At 41.9% G+C, this 23,771-nt stretch overlaps 1 protein-coding gene and 1 pseudogene across 4 annotated transcripts in view; one reads left to right on the forward strand and one right to left on the reverse strand.

Moving 5' to 3' along the window:
* The first annotated feature begins 3,653 nt into the window (after window positions 1–3,653).
* LOC309353357 (serpin A3-6 pseudogene) lies at window positions 3,654–4,736 on the forward strand (annotated as a pseudogene). The gene is made up of 2 exons: window positions 3,654–4,229; window positions 4,461–4,736. The product of its transcript is annotated as a serpin A3-6 pseudogene (transcript).
* A 3,228-nt stretch (window positions 4,737–7,964) lies between these two features.
* The window catches only part of LOC309371121 (kallistatin-like), a 38,056-nt gene continuing 22,249 nt past the window's right edge, over window positions 7,965–23,771 (reverse strand). The window contains exons 1-5 of one of the 3 annotated variants that reach the window (XM_081913753.1): window positions 17,363–17,432; window positions 12,882–13,535; window positions 11,008–11,272; window positions 9,582–9,729; window positions 7,965–8,300 (exon numbers count right to left, since the gene is read on the reverse strand). In XM_081913753.1, coding sequence (XP_081769879.1) covers window positions 8,109–8,300; window positions 9,582–9,729; window positions 11,008–11,272; window positions 12,882–13,535; window positions 17,363–17,417 — 1,314 coding nt within the window. In that variant the 5' untranslated portion in view covers window positions 17,418–17,432 and the 3' untranslated portion in view covers window positions 7,965–8,108. Of the gene's footprint in view, window positions 8,301–9,581; window positions 9,730–11,007; window positions 11,273–12,881; window positions 13,536–15,003; window positions 15,112–17,362; window positions 17,433–23,771 lie in introns of those variants that run through there. The other 2 variants (XM_081913754.1, XM_081913755.1) reach the window with 2 other exon arrangements.

Below are 23,771 nucleotides of genomic sequence, written 5' to 3' on the forward strand. Positions count from 1 at the left end.
GAGAGTTGGCATAGATTTTGCTTATGCATGGTAACAAACTTATAGGCCTGTAATTCTCTTGGCAATTCCTATCACCTTTTTTGAAGATTGGAACCACTATCGAGTTGTTCCACGACTTGGGTACACGGGCTGAGTGATAGATAGAATTAAAAAGGGGTACAAGTTTAATGGCCCACCATTCTATATCTAATCTCAACAGATCTATTGGGATGCCATCCATACCAGGTGATTTCCCTTGCTTAAACGAAAGGATTATCCTTTTCATCTCCTCAACAGTAATTTGAAATTGTGTGGTTTTTGCCAAAGAAACTTTAAAATTTTCCTTTTTACAAACTTTGTGATCATAAAAAACAGCAGTAAAATGTGAAATCCAAGCCTCATCACTTATATTAGGGAACTCAGTGGTATCTTTTATTGAGAGAAGTGACCAAAAAGTTTTAGTATCTTTAATTTCTAATGCAATGACAATTTTAGACCATTTAGCTAGTGCAAACTCAGATTTTTTTTCCAGGAGCATGTTCTTAAAAACATTTTTCATTTCAAAATAAGTCTTCCAGAGACCTTGAAAGTTGGTAATATAGGCTTCTTTTAGACAAGTTCTAAGTTCTTTCTTATAGTTAATACAATCTTTATCAAACCAATTATACTTATTTAAAGGTTTATTGCTGGACTGAGGGTCTAAAAAAGAAGAAAACAGTTCCAGGATAGTGTTATAGTAACAATCATTATCCTCCAAGGGCATCAAATTTTGGTTAGCCACAGGTTCCAGAAGAACTGGGTTATTTTCAAATACTGCTAATAGATCCTCCCTATTTTTATCACTTATATAAATTCTTTTGGCATAAATACCAATACTAATAGGAGGTCTAATATCATTATTTCTAGGATTCCTGTACATCTCTAAAACTATTGGGAAATGGTCACTCTCTGAGCGAGGTACAACTGTAAAAGAGGCAATTTCATTTAACATTTCAACGGAAACTAGAGAATAGTCGATTACGCTCCTGCCCCTTTTGGAGCTAAAAGTAAAATTTCCTGGAACATCCAGCCACATTGAGCCATTCAAAAATGAGAGGTTCAATTCTAAGGCCAATTGTAGAAGTTTTCCTCCCGCTTTATTAATAATGATGTCCTTAGAGTTCCTCCCTATTCTCAATGGAAGTGGGGCATCTTCAGCTAGATTTGAGCCATAGCGTTTATAGAGAGCTGTATTGTCTGATCCAATTCGAGCATTGGTGTCTCCCATTACAATCAGGGGAATATCTGGAGATTTACTACGTATTAAATACAACTCTTCAGAGACTATATTCCAACCATAATCTGGTCTACTTTCCAGCTCTATGGGAGGAAAATATATATTTAAAAGAAGAATTTCCCTGTATACAATGGTAAGTGATAACAGTTGTGCAAACTGTCCAATATTTCTGATATAATTAATTTTAAGGTTAGAAGACTGTTTAATACCACAGATCAAACCGGCTTTAGGGCGATCTTTTGTTGACACTTTAGTAGCGGGTAAATTATAGGTAATAAAATTAGGAATATTTAAAGGTTTAAGAGACCAGGTTTCCTGCAAAAGTATTATATCATAAGATTCAAGAAAGTTTATAAAATCAGGATCAGCTAATTTACATGAAAGTCCAGCTACATTCCAGGACATAATAGAAAGAGTTTGGAGAGAACTTTGATTTAAGGGTGCTAGTGAGGTATGCGTGGTGCATTCCGGATGTCACACCAGGTTCCTCTGGTTCTTACTATTATCCCTTTCAGCGGGATCATATTGTTCAGATGCTAATTCAATGATTTTTAAAGATGTATTCAGAATTCTCACATTTGAGGAGGGTGGAATGCTAGGGTTGCAACCTGTCGCACCTATGCTGGGCACTTTATTTGGGGAGCCCAATTCAGTCTCATTTAATTCTCTCATTTTATCCCATGCTAATGTAGTTACCAGGTTTGCCTCTGGGATGGATTGCATGCAAGCTGGGTTATAGGAGGGGCGTTTCAGTTCCAGGATCTGCGAGGGTGGATTCATTTCCGCAGCAACCACTTGGCCTGGGGTAACGGAGGGTTTCTTGGCCCATAAATCCAGTTTGTGACGATAGAGGCATGAGCCTGATCTGGGACATACTCAGATATGTTTTGATTGTGTAGTCCCAGTTGGTCCTTCGTCAACGGAGGAGGGGCAGACTCTCTGTTAGAGACAGAAGATGTACCAAAAAAATCAGTTATTTTACTTTGGGAAGATGGTAACTGTGAGGAGCCCTCCAAATTAAATTTTTTAACAATTTGGTTCAACTGTTGGCACACCATGGATGATCCACTGAAAGTAGATCCCTGAACAGGAAGTCTCTTCATTTCGAAATTCTTGGTACAACTTGACAGAGAAATAACCAGGGAGGGAAAAATTAAGTCCGTCGGAGGAAACCCTCTCGCAGATTTATCATCCAACATTAGGATGATTTTATTGATGCGTCCCATCGGGTCTTCAATCGTTTCCGACGGCGGGTCCCTAGGTGTAACATTCGCAGTTTCCTTTGAAGAAGATAATTGAGGGGGCATCACGGGGGCGGGAATTGCGGAAGGCTCTCTCAGGGGCATCACTTGTGGACTACTTCTATATCTGGTTGAGACTGGAGAAGATTCTAGCTCTGTTATAGATGAGTGAGTTAAAGAGGGATTTGAGTCAAGCAGGGAAATCAGAATTTCGTCCTTAGATATGTTGGTCGATGAATGCAGATGAAGGTTCAGTGAGGATGGCCGAGCATGGTCGTCTCGTGATATAGCGCACGGGGCAGAAACAACTTGAAGATTTGAGTCTTGCCGGATGGTTTTTGTTTTCAGAGTGGGGCTTAGCTGAAGAAGGTCAACCACTTCAGTCCGGTTTACACATGTTTATATACTAATGCTATCGGACTATGAGCCAAGTGGGAGGCAATTCAACACCCGTAATATAAAAATATTGGACTTTACCCCCATCTTGGCTCTCACCTGGGATAAAGCAATCACTCCCCTCTGTCTCCCAAACAGGGAACAGTTTCATGTTGGGTCAGACTCTTACTTGAGGGCCTGAAAATACCATGTCTTTCTGTCTATGTACATTCAACACCAGTTTCAGTCACTGAAATGGTGAGATGGAACATGCACCCATTCTTTTTCATTTTGTGACAATATGAAAGTGTCACCAAATACAGCCTGAGAGGCAACAGAAAATAGGAACCACATGGTTCCACCTTGCTTCAACAATATCCCTGGGGCAGTTCAGTTGAGCTTGTCTGAAGGACTCAGAGATGCAATCGCAAAGTTCAGGGATGATTGTTCTGGCAGCATTGATTCGAGGCCGCAGTTTCTGCTTTCTGTTATGGGCCTTCTTTGGCTTGAGATGTCTATTTCTATGGCTTGAGATGTCTTTGGCTTGAGATGTCTATGTCATAACTGTGGTAGCTCTGTGTGAGATGAACACAGTTCAACGTCGATTGTCCAGTGACCTTGGATATCGTGAGGACACTTGGTGTTTTGCCTTAGTAGAAAAGAACTCATGCAGCTAGTAAGCTAATAGACACTACCCAACTGCAAACATTCTTCATTATGTCATGGTAATGAGAAATTTTAAATGTGATTCTTTCTGTATAGACTACTTCCAGTGGAAAACAATGTCTCATACCTACCTATATGTGCTTCTTGCTGGGCTCTGTGTTTTTCCCCACTGCCACTATACTTTTGAATGCCAGGAAGACCATGGCAGTGATCTACCCTCTTTGAAGATAGCCCGAGGAAATACTGGGTTTGCCTTTAGATTATGTCACCAGCTTGCTTCCGAAACTCCTCACGATAACATTTTCTTTTCACCTTTGAGCATTTCCACTGCGTTTGCCATGGTGTCACTGGGAGCTGGAACCACCACGCTGAGTGAGCTTTTGTCAGGACTTGGCTTTAACTGGTCAGATATCAGTGAGCAGGAAATACACGAAGGTTTCCGCCATCTCTTCCAGATGCTAAGCAACCCCAATGGTGAAATCCACTTGAGCATTGGGAATGCCTTATTCACAGATGACCAAGTGCAACTCCTAGACAAGTTCTTGGATGATGCAAAAACTTTTTATGAGACAGAAGTTTTGCCAACTAATTTCAAAAATCCTGAGGAAGCTGAAAGTCAAATCAATAGCTACATTGAAAAGAAAACTGATGGGAAATTAGTTAATGTTTACAAGAAGCCTGACCCAGAGGCTGTAATGGTTCTTGTAAATTATATCTTCTTGAAAGGTAAGTCATGAGGACTTGTTTTATACACTGTTGTAAGTTCTTTTTGCTTATTCCTGCACTAAAATCCACTAGGAATACCTAAGACTGAATTTCCAGAAATGAAAAAACATAGTTTTTATTGTTCCAAAAAGTCATATTCCTTTTAGAGTTTGTGAAATGGCTTTTTACCTGTATGCTGTTGTTGTTCTTTCCATAAGCCTTTTGGGAAAAACCTTTTTGGTTCTCAGAAGACAAAAGAAAATGACTTCTTTGTGGATGAACAAACAACGGTCAAAGTCCCGATGATGAACAAAGACAGCCGGTTCGAGACTTACCGTGATAACATCCTATCCTGTCAGGTTGTGAAGCTCCCTTACAAGGGCAATGCTTCAGCATTATTTATTCTTCCTGACCAAGGGCAAATGGAGCAGTTGGAAAATGCTCCTAACGAAGACATTTTGTTAAAATGGATGAATTCACTGAAACCACGGTAAGTGAGCATGCAGTCATGGAAAGAGTGTTGCACTTGAATATATCAATTCCGTTGGTTATAGCACAGTGCTGATAATGCCAAGCTTCTTCTTTGGCGATCACTAATAGCCGAGTAAGATTTTCTTCCATATACACGATTTTAACAATGAGTCCGCAAAGTGATTGTGGAGGCCAATTCTGGATCCATGATTGTAGGCTCGATCCCTGTATGAGACAGCTGCATAGTCCTGGATTTCAGGGGTTCGGAATAGATGAACCTCAACGTCCATCCCAACTCTACAATTCTATGTGTGCATATATAGAGATCTTAATACATTCTTTCAGCTTTATCTAGTTGTAGTCCTGCTCAGAGCACATCCATTAAAATTAATGGAGATATTTTAGTTTTGCCTATTACAGTGGTGCCTCGCAAGACGAAATTAATTCGTTCCATGAGGCTCTTCGTATAGCGGTTTTTTCGTCTTGCAAAGCAAGCCCATTGACAGCTTAGCGGATTAGCGCTATTAGCAGTTTAGCGGCTTTTAGCGATCAGCTGTTAAGCGTCTTATCAGCGGATCAGCTGATAAGCGGCTTAGGAAAAGGAGGGGGAGGGAAAAAACCTGAAGGAACTTGCAAGACTTTTTCGTCTTGCGAAGCAAGCCCATAGGGAAATTTGTTTTGCGAAGCGCCTCCAAAATGGAAAACCCTTTCGTCTAGCGGGTTTTCCGTCTTGCGAGGCGTTCGTCTTGCGGGGCACCACTGTAATTTCTTTCTTTTTTTTTTACAAATATCTTTATTGAGCAATTTAAAATATATTACACACTTTGAAGGGACAAAAAAAGAAGAAACCGGAAAAAACAACAACATACAAACATACAACATACAACAAAGGTAAAAAAGAGAAGGGGGAAAAAAGGGCAAAGAAGAGCGCAAAAAAAGAGAAGAAGATAACAAATTTGTGAACAATGGACCTCCGTCCAGCTCGGCTTAGGATTAAGTAATCTTATAATCTTTCTGCAGATATCATTATACTAATTTTATACATCGTAGGAGTTAAGTACCGTCTACTGTTATATTACTAATTCCCAGGTTAACTTCGATATAGCATATAAATTTGTTCCACTCATTTTTTAATTTTGCGTTATTATGATGCCTAATTCTTTGTGTCAGTCTCGCTAGCTCTATGTATTGAAACAATCTCACTTGCCAATCTCTAATCGGGGGTATGTCAGGGGATTTCCAGTTTTGCGCAATTAAGATCCTCGCTGCCACGGTGGCATACTGGAAGAAGGTTTGGTCTTCACTCCTAATCTCCTCACCGATCATGCCTAAGAGGAACGCCTCAGGTATTTTGGGGAAATTATATTTCAATATTTTCTTCAATTCCGCGTAAATTTGGCCCCAAAATTTTTTCACCACATCACAGGTCCACCAGATGTGAAAGAAGTTTCCTACCTTGGTTTTACACCTCCAGCAGGTGTTGTCTCCGGTTTTGTACATCTTCCCCAGCCTTGCCGGGGTGAGGTACCAACGGTACATCATCTTTTCTAGATTCTCTCGGAGAGCAGCACATGCTGTAAACTTCATACCCTTCTTCCAGAGTGTTAACCATTTGTCATATTCTAAATTATGACCAAGATCTCTATCCCATTTAACCATCACTCCTTTCACTTCTTCATCTTTACCAGATACTTCTTCAGATACCAGATCACTTCAGATGGTATCTGAAGAAGTGTGCATGCACACGAAAGCTCATACCAAGAACTAACTTAGTTGGTCTTTAAGGTGCTACTGGAAGGAATTTTTTTGTTTTGACTATGGCAGACCAACACGGCTACCTATCTCTACTTGATCTCTTTATCTTTAAATGCCCCCCCCCTCAATAACATTTCTGCCTCGTTTGGAAACCTACATCTTTGTTTTTTCCCTTTATGAGTAAATGAAATGCCTTCTGGAATACTCCCATCTGTATCTTATTCTGTTACTTCTCAAGGTTTCTGTCAGAGCTTTATAGCTGGCTCTTTTTTTCAATATTCTCATCAGGATTTCTTTCAAGATGATCACCCTTTGGTTATCAATCTGGAACTTCTTCTCATAGTTAGTCTATAGAGTGAGCAAGGTCTCAACTAAAGAAGACTGGCAACTTAAGTTGACTGAATATGCACAACTGGCAGACTTAACGTATAGAATAAGAGAAAAATAAGATTGGAAAACATTTAGTGATTATATGGAAAATAACTGTGTACAGCTGAAAATGCTGGCAGCAGTAAGATAAATTCAACAGTGTGAATAATCCGTTGACAGATGGAATAATGGAAAAGCAATTGAAATAATTTTTGAAAAATATACAAGGATACAAGAAATGCAAAATGAACCATGGAAAGGGAAGAAGGGAAGTCATTGATATTTTATGTAAAATGTTTAGTTGAAATTGTAAAATAGAAAATTTAATAAAAATTATATATACACCACTCAGATCCAATTCTACCCCCCCTCCATTGATTAAGACTCTTACATGAACAGATAGATAATAATTGGGAGATCTAGTCAAACATATCTTTGTTCATGCCATGCATCACAGTCATGATCAAAGTAACCTTGGGCTTACTTTGAAAATGTGAGACCAGAATTCATCTTGAAAAGAGTAAAACTTGTGATGCATTCTGGCAGACGGTCCAGAAATAAATTGTTACCCATTGCCTAGGCCAAACCTCTTCATCTGTAGTCAATAAAGTTGTGGCCTGATATGATCCCATACTGATTGTGTGGTGCCCTTCATTTCTGGTCCTCATGGTGAAGTGGCAGGGGAAATGCATGACCTGGGTCTGCAACTTTCTGCTTTGTGCACGTGTGGGCACTCATTAATCCAGGTTTATCACTGGGGGCCTGACTGGTATCTGTGGTATGCAGTATCTTGTACCAGCCTTTGTTTGAAGGAACTTCACTTTTAGCCCCATAACATTCTTTCTGGGGGGGGGGGGGAGAACATTACTATTCTTGAAAGCTCTCTTTGGGGTTCCTACCCAGGGGCACCAGTGAAAGCCTTTGCAGATGCCATTGAACCCACAGGTGCCAGGAAAGAAACTCCTGGCTTGATTTCAGTAACTCAATCACTCATGTTGTTCCCCTGAAATACACTGCATATTTTTAAGTCTGTGAAGAAAGACAGAAAGATGGACGGAAGGAAGGAAGGAAGGAAGGAAGGAAGGAAGGAAGGAAGGAAGGAAGGAAGGAAGGAAGACACCAAATGATTTTGCAGACAACTCAACTAGTGTTTAATTTGTTTGGGAACATGTTATAGCAATGGCCCTAGTACCTGATACCTAAAAGCATCTTTTCAAACATGCCTCATATTGGAAACCAAAGTTTTCTGTGCTGAAGCACAAGTTGTTCAGTCATGTCTCAGTAGGATTATTCACTTTTCCTGTGAACAAGATGATGTCAGTTTTCTCATGAACAGTTACCATCAGAAAGGGGCGGTTGAACTTAATTTCAGAGGGTACGGAGTAGGGGACACTTTCAAAAACAGTAGTAGCTGCAGCTTCTGTGCCATTCTCATGGACATTTAAGTAAGCCTTGTGAATAGCCTGCAAAGAAAGATAGCAATACTTCAGTACAACATAATGACTGAAGCAGGGTTTTAGTATGAGAAAATCTAGTTCTTCGAAACAGACAAATCCATTGAATGTCTTAAGAAACAGCTTCATGTGGTCACTTCTCATTCTGATTAGCTATTAATCTAGTCCTCCTAATAATCTCTAAGCATCATATTTTTGTATCAGTCAGCTTCAAGGAAGTGATGGAATTTTCAGAAAAACTTGCCTCTCCCTTAATGATGATGAGAAGCAAGATCCCTGTCTGTTCTGATGGTTGCCCCCCCCCCAAAAAAAGCTCAGCAACTTTGAGGTTCATTCCCCTCCAAAACCTGACTTTTGTCTCCAGATTTTAAATTCTTGAAATATGCTGCAGAAACATAGTGTATGTGTACACACACACATGGTTAATCAAAGGTTTGTTTGTTTCTTTGTTTGTTTCTTTGTTTTAAAAAGAGACAACGCATGAGCAGGTCAGACATAAGCAGGTATGTAATACAAGTACGTAATACAAGTACGTAATACAAGTATACAAGCAGGTACGTAATACATATAAATTACATTCCTCCTCCATCCCCACTGCTAACTGCAGTCTTCGCAAAGCTAATGTAACCTAATTGTCTGCTCATTAGCATTCAGAAGTGAGGAAGCTGGCCCTCCTGATGTTGTTAGATCCCAACTCCCCACAACCCCAGGCTACATGACCAAGGGTCGGGCATGATGGGAAAAGGAAGATGGGAAAAGGAAGATGGGAAAAGGAAGACGTAGAGCTCCAGGGTCTCTCAATAAGTTCTGTTGGGAGACCAACTGCATTGGGGCTTCCCTTCAACTGTCTTAAAGCAAAGCTGGCATACAAAATATGTTTGGCTCCTCCTCTCCATGAGAGATGGGATCGTGGTTCAAGTACTCTAAATCCCAAATTATATACATCTGAACCTTCAGACAAGTGTACCTCTGGCCTAAAATGCAGGGTGAAAGAAAATATAGAGCCTTTGGATAAGAGGGTGAATTTGGAAGAAGAAGAATTTGGATTTGATATCCCACTTTTATCACTACCCAAAGGAGTCTCAAAGCGGCTAACATTCTCCTTTCCCTTCCTCCCCCACAACAAACACTCTGTGGGGTGAGTGGGGCTGAGAGACTTCAGAGAAGTGTGACTGGCCCAAGGTCACCCAGCAGCTGCATGTGGCGGAGCGGAGACGCGAACCCGGTTCCCCAGATTGCAAGACTACCACTCTTAACCACTACACCACACTGGCTCTTGGAGGAACCTACCTTGGAAACCTTCAGTTCAGGCTTCCCGGTAATTCCAGAGAGGTCTGCTCTGTTTGTGAATACCTCTGTAATATTCATTTTTCTTAACATCTCTTGGAGAACATAGTTGCTAGAGATTGTAAACCTTGGTAGGGCAAGCTCTATTCTCCTGTTGAAAGAAGAACCAGAGGCTAGTGAGGTATTGCATGGGGTGGGGTGCATAATACAAATAATGACAATTTACATTATGGCTAGAGTATAATTGCTAAAAGGATTTAAATTTAAAAATGGTAGTCCATGATAACATTGCTAAAAAGGAATATATTAGTTTCATTTTTGTAACAATGGGATTGTATCCACTACTAGTCCCACTCATTCCCAATGAAATGAATAGACAGGACTAAAATAGCTCTGTTACTATGACTACCCTCACCTGATATAGCCAGGTGAGGGTATAAAGGCTGTTCCTGGGGTGTGGCCATTGTCACACGCTGAGCCACATGCTAGAAGCCACAGAAGAGAGCTGAGTGCAGGGGGGGATGGACCAATAGTGGATGAACTACCCAGAAGAAGCATGACGTGTCCCCCATCAAGGGAGTAGCCAGGATTTATTTTAGAGTGGGGCAGGCTTTATGTTATGGGGGCAAAACAGAGTTATCTGCGACACAATTGGTCAGTTTTTGCTTTTTTAGGCAGGGAAGCTGCCCCTGTGGCTACACCCATGTCCCCCATCAGATATATTGCCCCTCGCCTAACACCACATAAATAATAATAATAATAATAATAATAATAATAATAATAATAATAATATATACCCAACCCATATGGCTGGGTTTCCCCAGCCACTCTGGGCGGCTCCCAACAGAACATGAAGAAGGCGGAGGAGGAGGAGGAGGAGGAGGAGGAGGAGGAGGAGGAGAAGAAGAAGAAGAAGAAGAAGAAGAAGAAGAAGAAGAAGAAGAAGAAGCAGCGATAAAATATAAACCAGGGGGTTGGACTCGATGGCCCTTGTGGTCTCTTCCAACTCTATGATTCAATGATTCTATAAAACATTAAAAACTTCCCTAAATAGGTGGTCAAGATGGTCTTGTTTATCCCATAGTCATCACATTGGGTTCCAACAGAAATCAGGCATGGCTCGCACTCTCTGGCTTCTGCCTGCTTCAAACCCACACACAAACATTTCCCCTGGCCTTTGACCTTCTCACCACCAGTCAGGAAAAGGAGATTATGTCACAAAGCAACTTCCTTTTTTATACTAATGACCCATACTTAGGGGCCATTATGGTCCTGTCCTGGCTAATTCCACAATGGAATCGTTCACTGATCCAGGAATTAGAAGGGATCATAAAGCCTAACTCCATCCCTCAAAACACCCAGCAATATATTTGCACATGCATTGAAAAGTGTGTCTCTGTGTTACATACTTTCCACTATGATCTCTTACCATGGTTTCACCAATTTCATCCATTTTAACAAAAGGCTAAGAGCATTTTCCAACTGCTTCATTTTTCCTTGGTCAGGAAGAATAAAGAATGCTGAAACGTCGCCCTTGTAAGGGAGCTTCACAACCTTACAGGATAGGATGTTATCACGGTAAGTCTCGAACCGGCTGTCTTTGTTCATCATCGGGACTTTGACCGTTGTTTCCTCATCCACATAGAAGTCTCCTTCTCTTGTATGCAGAGAATCGAAAGGATTTTTCCAAAAGGCTCATGGAAATAACAATAACAGCATACATGTCATGGAGGGGAGTGAGGAGAAAGAGCAAACCAAACCATGCAGACTGAAAGTGTAAATAGGTGAATAAAGCATGTTTCTTAGAGCTACTACAATCTCCCTGTGTCTCAGTTCTCCAAAGGAGAACCCCATGGGCTCTTGCTGCAGCTCGGCAGAGAGTGTGAGTGCCCCACCACCACTTTTGTAACAATATGTTAATAAAGCTTTGCCTCTTCCAGGTAAGCAATGCAGTAACTTCATCATTCTAAGATGTGGGGGCAAAAGAGAACAGATGCTACTGTTCAGCCTTATTTTAGCTATTAAAGTGGTACCTCGGGTTAAGAACTTAATTCATTCCAGAGGTCCGTTCTTAAGCTGAAATTGTTCTTAACCCGAGGTACCACTTTAGCTAATGGGGGCCTCCCGCTGTCACCGCGCCGCCGGAGCACGATTTCTGTTCTCATCCTGAAGCAAAGTTCTTAACCTGAGGTACTATTTCTGGGTTAGCAGAGTCTGTAACATGAAGCGTCTGTAACGTGAAGCGTCTGTAACCCGAGGTACCACTTGTATAGCTTCTATCCAAACCCCCTAATCCTAATGGCTGGAGGGGTTTGGATGAAGTGGCGGCGTCCCTCAACTCCACACTCTGGCACTCTGCAAGGCTCCCCTGGTGGGGAGCCTCTTTCCTCCATGCACCTGATCAAACAGTGGGTAGAAGCTACTGCTGGTGCTGGTGCTACCCCTTTCTGGATCGCCAAGTAAGTGACGGGCGGAACTGGGTCAGATACAGATGTGTGGATTACAATGTTGAAAAAAGGCTATTTAATTCTTCAATATATTATTATTATGTTATATTTATTATATTATATTATATTATATTATATTATATTATATTATATTATATTATATTATATTATATTATATTATATTATATTATATTATATTATATTATATTATATTATTATACTATACTATACTATACTATACTATACTATACTATACTATACTATACTATACTATACTATACCTCAGGTTACATACGCTTCAGGTTACAGACTCCGCTAACCCAGAAATAGTACCTCAGGTTAAGAAATTTGCTTCAGGATGAGAACAGAAATTGTGCAACAGCGGTGCAGTGGCAGTGGGAGGCCCCATTAGCTAAAGTGGTGCTTCAGGTTAAGAACAGTTTCAGGTTAAGAACGGACCTCCGGAACGAATTAAGTACTTAACCTGAGGTACCACTGTAATATTATTATATATTATCATACTCAGAGCATTTAATAAACGCTTATGTTTTAGTGGTATCTTGAGACACATGTTTTTATAGCTCTGTTTCTACTTTAGTGCCCAATTGTTGAATCACATTTCCAGGAAAATGGGTATCACAATATATTTGATTTGTTTTGATCATGGTGGAGGTCAAGTTTCTGACAGATTTAAGGAGACGTCTGAGACGTTTCTGCTCACACAATGGGCAGACGATGATTCCAGACTAAAGCACCAACAAATCTGGACCTAGAACCACAACTTAAAGTTTAAACTTCTCAGTTTAAAGAACATCTAAGAAGCAAAACGTGTATAAAACAAGTCCATCTGACTTACCTGTCATGTAAATATAGTTCACAATAACCATCACAGCCTCTGGGTCAAGACCCTGGACAACATCATCTAATTTCCCATTGGTTTTGTTCTTTATATATCCATTGATTTGACTTTCAGCTACTGCAGGATTCATAAAGTTAGTTGGAAGAACATCTGCCTCATAAAAATGTTTGGCATCATCCAGGAACTTCTTCACGAGTTTCACTTGGTCATTTGTGAATAGGGCATTCCCAATGCTCAGCTGGATTTCAGCATTGGGGAGGTTCAACATGTGTAACAGATGGCGGAAACCCTCGTGTATTTCCTGCTCGCTGGTATCTGACTGGTTAAAGCCAAGTCCTAACAAAAGCTGACTTAATGTGGTGTTTTGAGCTCCTAGTGACAGTATGGCCAACGCTGCGGAAATGCTTAGAGGGGAAACGATAATGTTCTTCTCAGAGGTCTCTGAAGCGACATGGTGGTAGAATCGAAAGGCAAAGTCAGCATTTCCTTGGACCATCTTCACAGAAGGCAAATCTCTGTCACCTTCAGCAAGAGGAGAATGGTCATGGTCCTCCTTGTGGTCAAGAGTATGGTGACAGTGGGCAAAAGCACAGAGGCCAGCCAGAAGCAAAGACAGGTAGATGTGAGGCATTGTGTTCCTCTGGAAGTTCTCTGGGGGGAGGGGATCACATTTAAAAATGATCATTTCAACTATACAATGAAGGATTTTGGCATTGCGTTTATGTCTACTTTATATTAACATGGCAGACAATCTTTATTTGTTGCTTTTGGCGTTTCCGATCTCTTAATCTTCTCTGGTACTGTTGTGCGGAGGATTCTGGCTTGCATTTCAGCTATTGTCTGGCATTCTGGCAGAAAATTTTTTAAAACCCACTTTTCCCCCCTTTGGGCAGAATATTAGGGACAAAGTGATCTTTGTTAAAACCCATGTTTTTGTTTTAAAAAAGGAAACAAACGTGCCAGCACTCATCATGAAGACTCATCATGAAGTTGCTATAGGAAGTTCCAAACATTTAACAATTAAAAAATAAATAAATGGTGCCGGTACTGTGTGCCCCCAGAAAAAGCACAGGTTAAAACCTTTATCAATAACCCAAAATGGAATAAGGTAAAAGACAGCAAAATTTGCCTGATGCTATTTCTTTTTTCTTTTTTCATTTTATCTTTCATTTTAATTTTGCATTGTTACATGCAGTTACACCTTTTATCATTCTTTACAATACATGCTATCAACATATATATTACTGTCTATTCGTTTTTCTGATTTATACCATTGTGACTTTGCTCCATCCATGCTCAGCTTTCAATATTATTCATTACTATAATATTGTGTTAAGGAAAATTATTTACATATTCCCCATTAGTCACTTTTCTTCTTTTAACCTTAACTTTACGAACTTCAGTCAATGCATATGAATACATTTGTTTTGAAACAATGTTTTGTCATGTATTCTTCCGCACATTCCCATTCTTTCTTTAATTTTTGATTTGATTGGAATCTAGTAGCTGCTGTCATTTTAGCCAGATCTATCAATTCACAAAGCTTGTTTTGCCACTCTGCTACTGAGGGAATGGTGTCCCCTTTCCAGTTTTTGACTAATGGTAGTCTGGCAGCAGCTGTGGCACATAAAAACACATTTTTCTTATCACCGGGGATGTCTTTTGAGACTAAGCCTAGTAGAAACGCTTCTGGCTTTTTCTCAAATGATGTCCTAAACATCTTTTTTAGTTCTTTGTGAATGTTACTCCAGAATGTTTTTATTTTCCCACATCCCCACCATACATGATACATCGTTCCCTCCACCTCTTGACATCTCCAACACAAATTTGATTTTAGTTTGTATATTTTGGCTAGTCTGACGGAAGTCATGTACCACCTACATGACTTCAGTATGTGCCTGATGCTATTTCTAACCACCCTTTGCAACTCCCCATTTCTAAAGCTGCTTCTATTCCTCAGCCTCCTTTTCAACCCATTTTTCACTATCACCTCCTTTTTCATACCTGCTCCTATTCTCTCCTTTCCTGACATCTCCATTTGCACACAGACCACCCCCATGGTACCCTCCAAGCCACCCTCTGCTGTAGCAGCATCGGGAAAGGCACGCTTGATACTTACAGAATGTTCAGAGGTGTCTCTAGGAAGAAGCAGGGAAAACTCTTTCCAGTAAGTGGCTATTTATATTGGGACACTGTCTGCTTCATTAAACACAACTGACTAACCCTAGAACAACAAATATTGACCATGGCTTGCATTGCTGGACACCAATAGTCCCAAGTCTACAGCGTTGTGGCGATCACACAGGGTCCCCGGACATTTGACCGTCTGTTGATCCCTGTGCCACCACTGTGATTGCTTCCCCGCTGCCACCAACCCGTTTCTCTCGGGTACACACTGAGTCCAGACAGTTGTTAACATTAAACCAAATAAACAAGTTTATTTTATAAGCATTAACAAGTTTATGGTTTCAAATAATTTTTCTTGTCAGTTTCTTAATCTTAGTTTCTTTATCGGCCTATACCTTCCTAACACCTTCTAACTGATTATCCCAACTGTTTAACTGACTCCTCTTAACATATTCTCTCACTCTCTCACATCAAACTAACCCAACCCACAGACTTATCCTCCCTCCCCCTTCTCTAACTCCAGACTGACTTCTTAACAACTCTAACTCTAACTCCTCCCCTTGGGTTCCTATAGGTTAGACATTTTACAATTAGCCAAGCCTTGTGAACCCAGTATGATGTCACCAACCTAGGAGGGCAAACGCCACAAGCGTACTGTCCCCTCTAGTGAGGATAAAATTGGGGGTGTCAATGAGTTCTCCTGACAATCTCATACCCCCAATTGTCCCATTTTAAGTGGGACATCATGGATCACAGAAGCCAATCCTGGATTCTGTTTGGATCCTGGAATGTCCCATTTAAGAGGGGCAATCTGGCACAAATCAACAGGGCCAACCCTGTTGTTTCTAAAGGTCCTGAAGGCAGGCCAAGGAGGAAGGGGGAGGAAGGAAAAGGAGGGAACTCATGCCTGTAGTAAAAAAAAAACTTCCAGGGCTTAAGGGAAGGTCTTGGTTTTGGGGAAAAGTGTCTCCCTCTGTGTGTGAGTGACAGCTTTAGTTCTCTGGTGACAGAAAGAAGCAAGAGATAGAACTGGCTGTTGTGTGGATGTGGGTCAGAAAAATGCAGGTCACACTACTGAAGTTGAATCCTGAAAAGAAAGAGGTGCTTTGCATTCTGGGCAGTGTTGCACATCCTTGGAAGGAGCAGCTCTGTAGTCTGGCGGTATTCCTGGATACAAAATTGTCACTATCCAAATACTCCCTTGAATATCAACTTAATTGAAGTACATTGTCCACTGCACTGATAAATCTCCCCATTCCCAGAGGGCTAAACTATCCTAAATCCCATTATCACTTTTGAATGCCGGCAAGACCATGGCAGTGATCTGCCCTCTTTGAAGATAGTTCCAGGAAATATTGGGTTTGCCTCTAGATTACACCACCAGCTTGCTTCCAGGCTTGCTTATAACAACATTTTCTTTTAATGTGAAGAGTGTCTGGTTCACAAAAAAGCATCCAATGTCAGGGACTGGTCTGAATTGGATGCATTCCAAAATTCATCAGTGGGGTTGTCGTTGTGGGAGCAGGACCTAGCTACCACCTCCCCTAAGGCCTTCTCCACCACTGTCTTGGCTTCTCGTACATTTTCTAATTCTGCCACCTTGGCCTCAAAGGAATGAACTTGATCCCAGTGGACCAGGAACTCATTGCACCTCTGACATGCCCATGACTTCTGCCCCATGGGGAGATAATCATACATACGCCGAGGGTGCAAAACATTGGAAATTCCTCCAAGTCCCTACTGACTTTCTACATGCATGGTTGGTTATGTTGTCGTTTTTGTCATCTGATTAAGAGTTAGGGATTACATTGGGCAGAATGGGGTGCCCTGGTCTCCTCGCCCTGCTGATGAACTCACATGTCTAAGGCACTTTATCAGCCAGAGCTGATTCTGGTTCTAAATTTATATTCTCCTAAGTAGCTCCTCCCAGCTATTGTAGTATACAATAAGATCAGGGTGTGTGGCTCAACTTCTGTTAGCCTACTGGGGACGGGGAGTGAACAATGGGTGCTCATTAGGTGGCTAGTAAATTAAGTTTAAATACAATTGACGGGAAATTAGAAAAATTAGAAAACACAATGGAAAAAAATGAAAATGAAAATGAAGAAATAAAGAAAAAAATAACAGAAGTCTTTCCCATATCCCAACCATACATGATACATCATTCCCTCCACCTCTTGACATCTCCAACACAAATTTGATTTTAGTTTGTATATTTTGTCTAGTCTGATGACTTCAGTACGTGCCTGATGCTATTTCTAACCACCCTTTTCAAATCCCCATTTCTAAACTGCTTCTATTCTACAGCCTCCTTTTCAACCCATTTTTCACTATCACCTCCTTTTTCATACCTGCTCCTATTCTCTCCTTTCCTGACATCTCCATTGGCACACAGACCACCCCCATGGTACCCTCCAAGCCACCCTCTGCTGTAGCAGCATCAGGAAAGGCACGCTTCACATGAAGCTGTCTCTGGTTGCAGGAGTTCAAAATAAACAATTAGAGAGAAGCAAATGCACATATTTCGAGTGAAGATTGGGAGATAAGACTGCTAATTAAAGTGATCTATCTGAAGTGGAGCGACGGGCTGGATTAACAATAAATCAAGAAGAAGATTCATCAAAGTATTGGTATGTCGGAACGGGACTGAAAAGGGGGGGGGCTTTTCTTTTTCTATCTTATGTGAGTACCTGACAATCCTCCCCCCAAGAAAGAATCGTTGCAATTACTGATTACAAGCAGGATGATTAAGAACTGTGTAGAAATAAATTACTAATCAAATATATGGCTTGTGGAAACATCGGGAAAGGAATGAAAGCTCTTTGTGATGCAATTATAAAAAGAGAGATTTGCTATGGCAGGCCTGGCCACAGAATATGGAGGGGGAGGAGGACCATGGCTTGTTATTATATCGGACTGTGAGTTTGACCTGGCAGGACCCCCTGAGAAACTTGAGGAGAGACTGGCATGCCTGTGGAAATTAACGGACAGACTTCGGGAATGTTTTGTACGGAGGTGTGGAAATGGCGTCTGTCTATTTTGATATGGCTCTTGGAGGAGTGTAAAATCTGTTACAATATGAGAACATCGCAGCTGCAGACAGCCAGCTTGTTGACATTATGTGATATGGCTAGCTGTGGGAAAGTAATTTCCCGGAAGTTCACAGGCTTTGGGAGTCTGTGTCCAGTGTGTAATTTGAGATCTTCCTCTTGCATATGTACAGGAAGTCTTAGTCTCTTGCTTGCTGGAGTCTGAAGTGATCGGATGTGTTTTCTTGTAGGCTTGTACAGTCAGGAATAAAGACATGTAAATAGATTTCTGGCTATCTCCTTTCCCTGCTGGGAAGCAAGGAGGGAGGGGGTGTGCATTTTTCCATGCTGGGAGATGTCGCCTATTGAGACCTATCCTGGACTTGTGGGGATTGCAGCCAGGGAGGTCACCGGTAAACAAGCCGGGAGCCTGGGAGAGGAGCCAGCCTCTCCTGAAGAGGCTTGTTTTCCAACATGTGGTAGCAGATCGGATGTCGATGGATCGTAAACATTGTCTGCAAAGGGAGTGGTAGCACGCGGATGGTGGCTACTGAGTAACGGCTGAGGATGGCTGAACACCGGTGGAGACGTGTTTTGCTGATAAGCTACGTTCCACGGACCCCTGAAGGTATGCTGATTTATGGCTGAAAGAGTGAACGTGAATAGGAATCCTTCTCCGGTTCACTGAAAAGAAACTGTTTTTTCGGATTAAAAACAGCACAGAGAAGGCCACATACTTCACATTCCAGGGCAGCTGATAAAGTCTGCCATCGCCTGCCAAGTTCCGTTGCCTAGCGACAAGACGTGAGTACTTTTTGAGCTAATTTATGAGCTAGTTAGCTTTAGAGGCAACGAGAGAAAAGCAAGCCGAAACGAAAGCGAGGCTGGGACTGAGAGGCTGGGAATAGCTGTTGGAATTTCAGCGTTTGCTTGCTATCTCACAGACTGAGAAAGGGACTTTCCAAGCTGGGCTCACTGCCAGGTGCAAGCAGCTTGTAAACAGCCCAATAGACTTTTGGATTTTACAGCTCGCTGCTGAAGGCTGAGGCTTGGAATTAAGATGGCTCTGTTCTCTCAGAAACTCCGGAAAGTTTGTGAAGCTGGAGTGAGAAGCAAGGGCCGAGAGTTGGCTGCACCAGAGGGGGAGAGCCAAGATGGCGCTGGCCAGATTCTTGAGAGCTCATCGAAAGCTGGGAGGAGCATTGAGCCCCAAAGGGGAGGTGAAGGAACTGTTGCTGTTCCTGTTCTTGCTGCAATGGATGTTGCTGACAGGGGGAGTGAGGCTCAGAGTTATAGTGCCCCCACTGCTATTGCAAGGGAAGAGCAAGCTGAAGCTCTGAACGTTGTTCGTTGTTACAATTGTGGCCAGCCTGGGCATATTCAGAGGAACTGTAAGAAGCCACGTCAACAGAAAGGAGCTAGAGGGAGCTCTGCAAAGCCTGAGGCTTCAAGCAAAGGTCAAGCCAAGTCCCAGGCAAAACCAGCTAAGGCTTTGATGTCGCTTGAGGCCACATCATCGGTGGAAAACGCTTTTATTTTGGACACAGGTTGCACGCAGCAAATGGCATCACGCTGGGAACTGTTTTCTACGTTTAAGAAGCAATGCTTCACTGTGAAGCAGGCCAATGGCCAGGAGTTAGAAGCGACTGGATTCGGAACTGTGTATCTGGAAAGCCTGAACTTGACTATAAGCAATGTGTATTTTGTTCCTGATTTAAAGTTCAATCTGCTGAGTGTTTCGCAGATAACTAAGAAAGGACTGGTGTTGTCCTATGATAAGGAAAGCTGCAAAATCTTCAAAAATGGAGAGCTGTATCTTTCTGCCAGAGAGAAAGATGGACTGTATCTGTTGACATTTGAGGAATCTGATTGCATGTGATTCTAAAATGATTTCTCTTGCAGGTGTGACGAAAGACGTCTAGGATCAGAAGACAAAGAAGGTTAACAGAGTTTTTCAGTGAGTGTATGGTGATGTAATTGGTCCTCTAGCACCATCTAGAGGCAATGCTAAATACTATCTTGTATGTGTTGATCATTTCTCTCATTATGTATGGATTTACATGTTGCAGAGGTCCAAAGAAGCCTTAACAAGGTTTCAGGAGTTTTGTGATAAGGTTAAGAATGTTCATGATGCTAATGTTGATTGTCTTTTCACAGATGAAAAGCCAGTTTTTCTTTTACAGGATTTTCAGGATTTCCTGGAGAAACAAGGGATAAAGCATAAGGTTGCTGTTTCTCAAGCTGCATGGCACAAAAGTATTTGGGTAAAAGTGAACAAAGAGTTGCAAAATGGCATGAAGGCACAGTTGCTAAGTTCACATTTGCCAAATGAGTTTTGGGCTGAATCTTTATCTTGTTTTTGTTACACTTGGGTGAGAAAGGTTTCAAAAGGTAAGAAAAATTCTCCTTTTGAGAAGCTGTTCCATAGAAAACCTTCTGTAGCACATTTTAAGGTTTTTGGATCTCATGTGCAGACAGAAGCTCCAGGTGGAGTTAGCAATGCAAAAGGCATTTTTGTGGTTTATGAAAAAGGTCTCTACAAAGTAATTTTGTCTGAATCTGGTCAGGTGATTCTCACAAAGTTTCTAGAGAACGCCCCTGGACAAGAGAGAGAGGGGTTTTTCACACATTTCCCACTGATTACAATTCAGATGATGATTCTGATTTTTCTGATTATTCTGGTACAGACAGTGACACAGACAGCTCAGAGAGTTCTGTTGACACAGTCATTGAGAGACATTCTAACACAATGTCTAGACCTACACAGGTACAACGCAGCTGCAAACTGGCAGCTCGGTGAAAACTGTTGGGATACTGCCAGGGAGACAAAGTCCATCATGACTCCACGTCGTCTCCGGACGTCCATCGATCTCCCGTAGACACGCAGTATCAGCAATTAGCGACACGAGCTCCAGAAATAGATTGCCACATTCCTGGGCTGATGCACACTCTATCAGCAGAATTCACACAGCGAAAGATGCACAGCAGGAGAGCATATTTACAAGTTTATTCAGCGTTGGTCAGAACAAAGAAAAAACATGACTGCCTGCTTCGGTCCGCTCAGGCAACCGAGAGACGAAAGCAACAGGAAACATAAACATCCTGTGAACAGGAAATACACAGACTCTGTGACTCACAAAGCCTGCTCCCTTTTAAGGTGTAACGGAAATATCCTAACGTCACATGATGTGGCTAGCTGTGGGAAAGAATCTTCCCGGAAGTTCACAGGCTTCACACAGCTTTCTTCAGTGTGTAATATGAGACCTTCCTGTTGCGTATGTAAAGGAAGTTTGTGTCACTTGCTCGATGGAGACTGAGCTGATCGGTAATGTTTTCTGTAGTGCTGTAAAGTCAGAAATAAAGAGATGTAAACAGACTTTCTGATTATCTCCTTTCTCTTGCTGGTATGCAAGGAGGGAGGGGGTGTGCATTTTCCACGCTGGGAAATGTCACCTATCAAGATCTCCCTGGACTTGCGGGGATGCCAGCCAGGGTAGATCACGGTAAACAAGCTCCGGGGACCTAAGCGGGGGGCCAGCCTCTCCCGAGGGGGCTAGTTTACCAACAAAGACTTATTTGTAAAAAAGCCAGGCAATGGATTCAAATGAGGGGGGGGGGAGAGATTCTGACTAAACATGAGGAATAACTTTCTGACGTAAGAGCTGTCCAACAGTGGAATGGACTCCCTCAGAAGTTTTTACCACAGCTGCAACGGGTGAGCTCCGATCGCAGTAAACAAGTCGGGGCGTACACCAGTACTGAGAGGGGCAATGTTTGGCTAAACGACCCCTGAAAAGGCTTGGAAGGAAGCTCAAGCCAAAGGAACTTCAGCAGTGTCCAATTGGAGTCCCGGCACCCCTCGCCGAAAGAAAAACGGCAGAGGTGGGGGGCAATCCAGTCACAGAGAAGATCAAACAGACCGGTGAAAAGGCTGTCATCACTGAAGCAGCGACAAGATGGTAAAATCTCTATTTCTATATTAAAATAAATGTAAAATGGTAGCAGCAGCAACAAAACCTAAAGGGAAATAAGAGAAGAAATAAAAAGGGGAAACGGGGGGGGGGGACCGTCGTGGAGTGAGTAAACCCAAAACAAAATAAAGAGTAAAAATAGTGGAGGGGAAACAATGTAACCACAAAAGTAAAGTGAAGACAGAACAGAAAAAATAAAGAGAGAGTGTAAAGAAATCACTCGGGTTGCAATTAAAATATCTGAAAAGCACACTATCTGAAATGGACTTACTAGAAAGCGCAGAGCGGTGCAGGCTGCCTGTTATTGGAGCTGGGTAGAGTAGAGCAGCCGCTTTGAAACTGAAGGTCCTTGAAGGAAAGATAAAGACAAAGGAATAAGGAACGCTGTGGGGAAAAGGAGGGGAATTTAACAAATAAGATGGTGACGAGGATCTGAAGATGCTGAGTAATCACTGAGAAGGAGGAAGTGAGGAAGACAAAATAGTGAATGTGAGGTTTAAAGGACGACAGAAGCTGGCGAGCTGAATAAATAATAACACAGTGACACCCAATGGACAAAGGAGAAAAAACAGCAGTAAAGGAAAATTGAAGCAACAGAAGGACATCTGGTGCTTGAAAAATAGAATGCAAAATGTCTCATGCAATTAAAAAACAGACGACTGGAACTGGAGGTCAACAGAAACAATTAAGAAGAAACACAGGCTTTGAAGAAATTGATTTGAGAGAGCTTATCATAAGTTTGAAGGCGGACATTGGAGGAATGAGAAGAGATTTGGAGGAAAAAATCAATACAATTGATGGGAAATTAGAAAAATTAGAAAACAAAATGGGGAAAAATGAAAAAGAAAATGAAGAAATAAAGAAAAAAATAACAGAAGTCTTAAAAGGAATGAAGGAGACAGCTAAGAAAGTACAAGAAATAAAGAATAAAAATCAACGAATGGAGGAGATTGTGAAGAAAATCACCAAAGAACCTCCTCCACAGTATCTGGCCTCCAATGAGGGAGCAGTGGCAATTCTGCCCTGTCATCATCCTGGAAGCTGGAAGGGAGGTTTGGATTTTCCATAAATATATTTCTGAAGTGGTTCTCCCAAATCTGAGCTGGAATGGCCCAGCTGGGGGCTGAAGAATTGCCAAAAGAGTTTAGTTTCATTGTTTAGTGAGGCATTCAATAGCAGGGACCAGGATTTTTTTCCGGACTGCCTTTTTTTATGAGGCCAAAAGGGCTTTATACTCTTTTTTGATTTTGAAATAAGATGGAGGTAAAACCACAGAGCCTAGGGCTTGCCGATCAGAAGGTCGGCGGTTAGAATCCCCGTGACGGGGTGAGCTCCCGTTGTTCGGTCCCTGCTCCTGCCAACCTAGCAGTTCGAAAGCACGTCAAAGTGCAAGTAGATAAATAGGTACCGCTCCAGTGGGAAGGTAAACGGCGTTTCCGTGTGCTGCTCTGGTTCGCCAGAAGCGGCTTAGTCATGCTGGCCACATGACCCGAAAGCTGTCTGCGGACAAACGCCAGCTTCCTCGGCCTATAGAGCGAGATGAGCGCGCAACCCCAGAGTCAGTCACAAATGGACCTAATGGTCAGGGGTCCCTTTACCTTTAAATAATTTAGTTCAGCGTTTCTATAGGCCAAATAAGCCTTCCTTGAGGCTTCCTTCTTTGTGCGGCACTCTTGGTCAAAACAACAGCGTTCTTTAGCAGGGCGTGGTTGTGAGGAGAACCTGAGCTTACAGGGTTAAACAGCTCAGAGTGTACGCAC

This window comes from Podarcis melisellensis, assembly GCF_964234715.1.
Source record: "Podarcis melisellensis genome assembly, chromosome: 1".
Classification (NCBI taxonomy): domain Eukaryota; kingdom Metazoa; phylum Chordata; class Lepidosauria; order Squamata; family Lacertidae; genus Podarcis; species Podarcis melisellensis.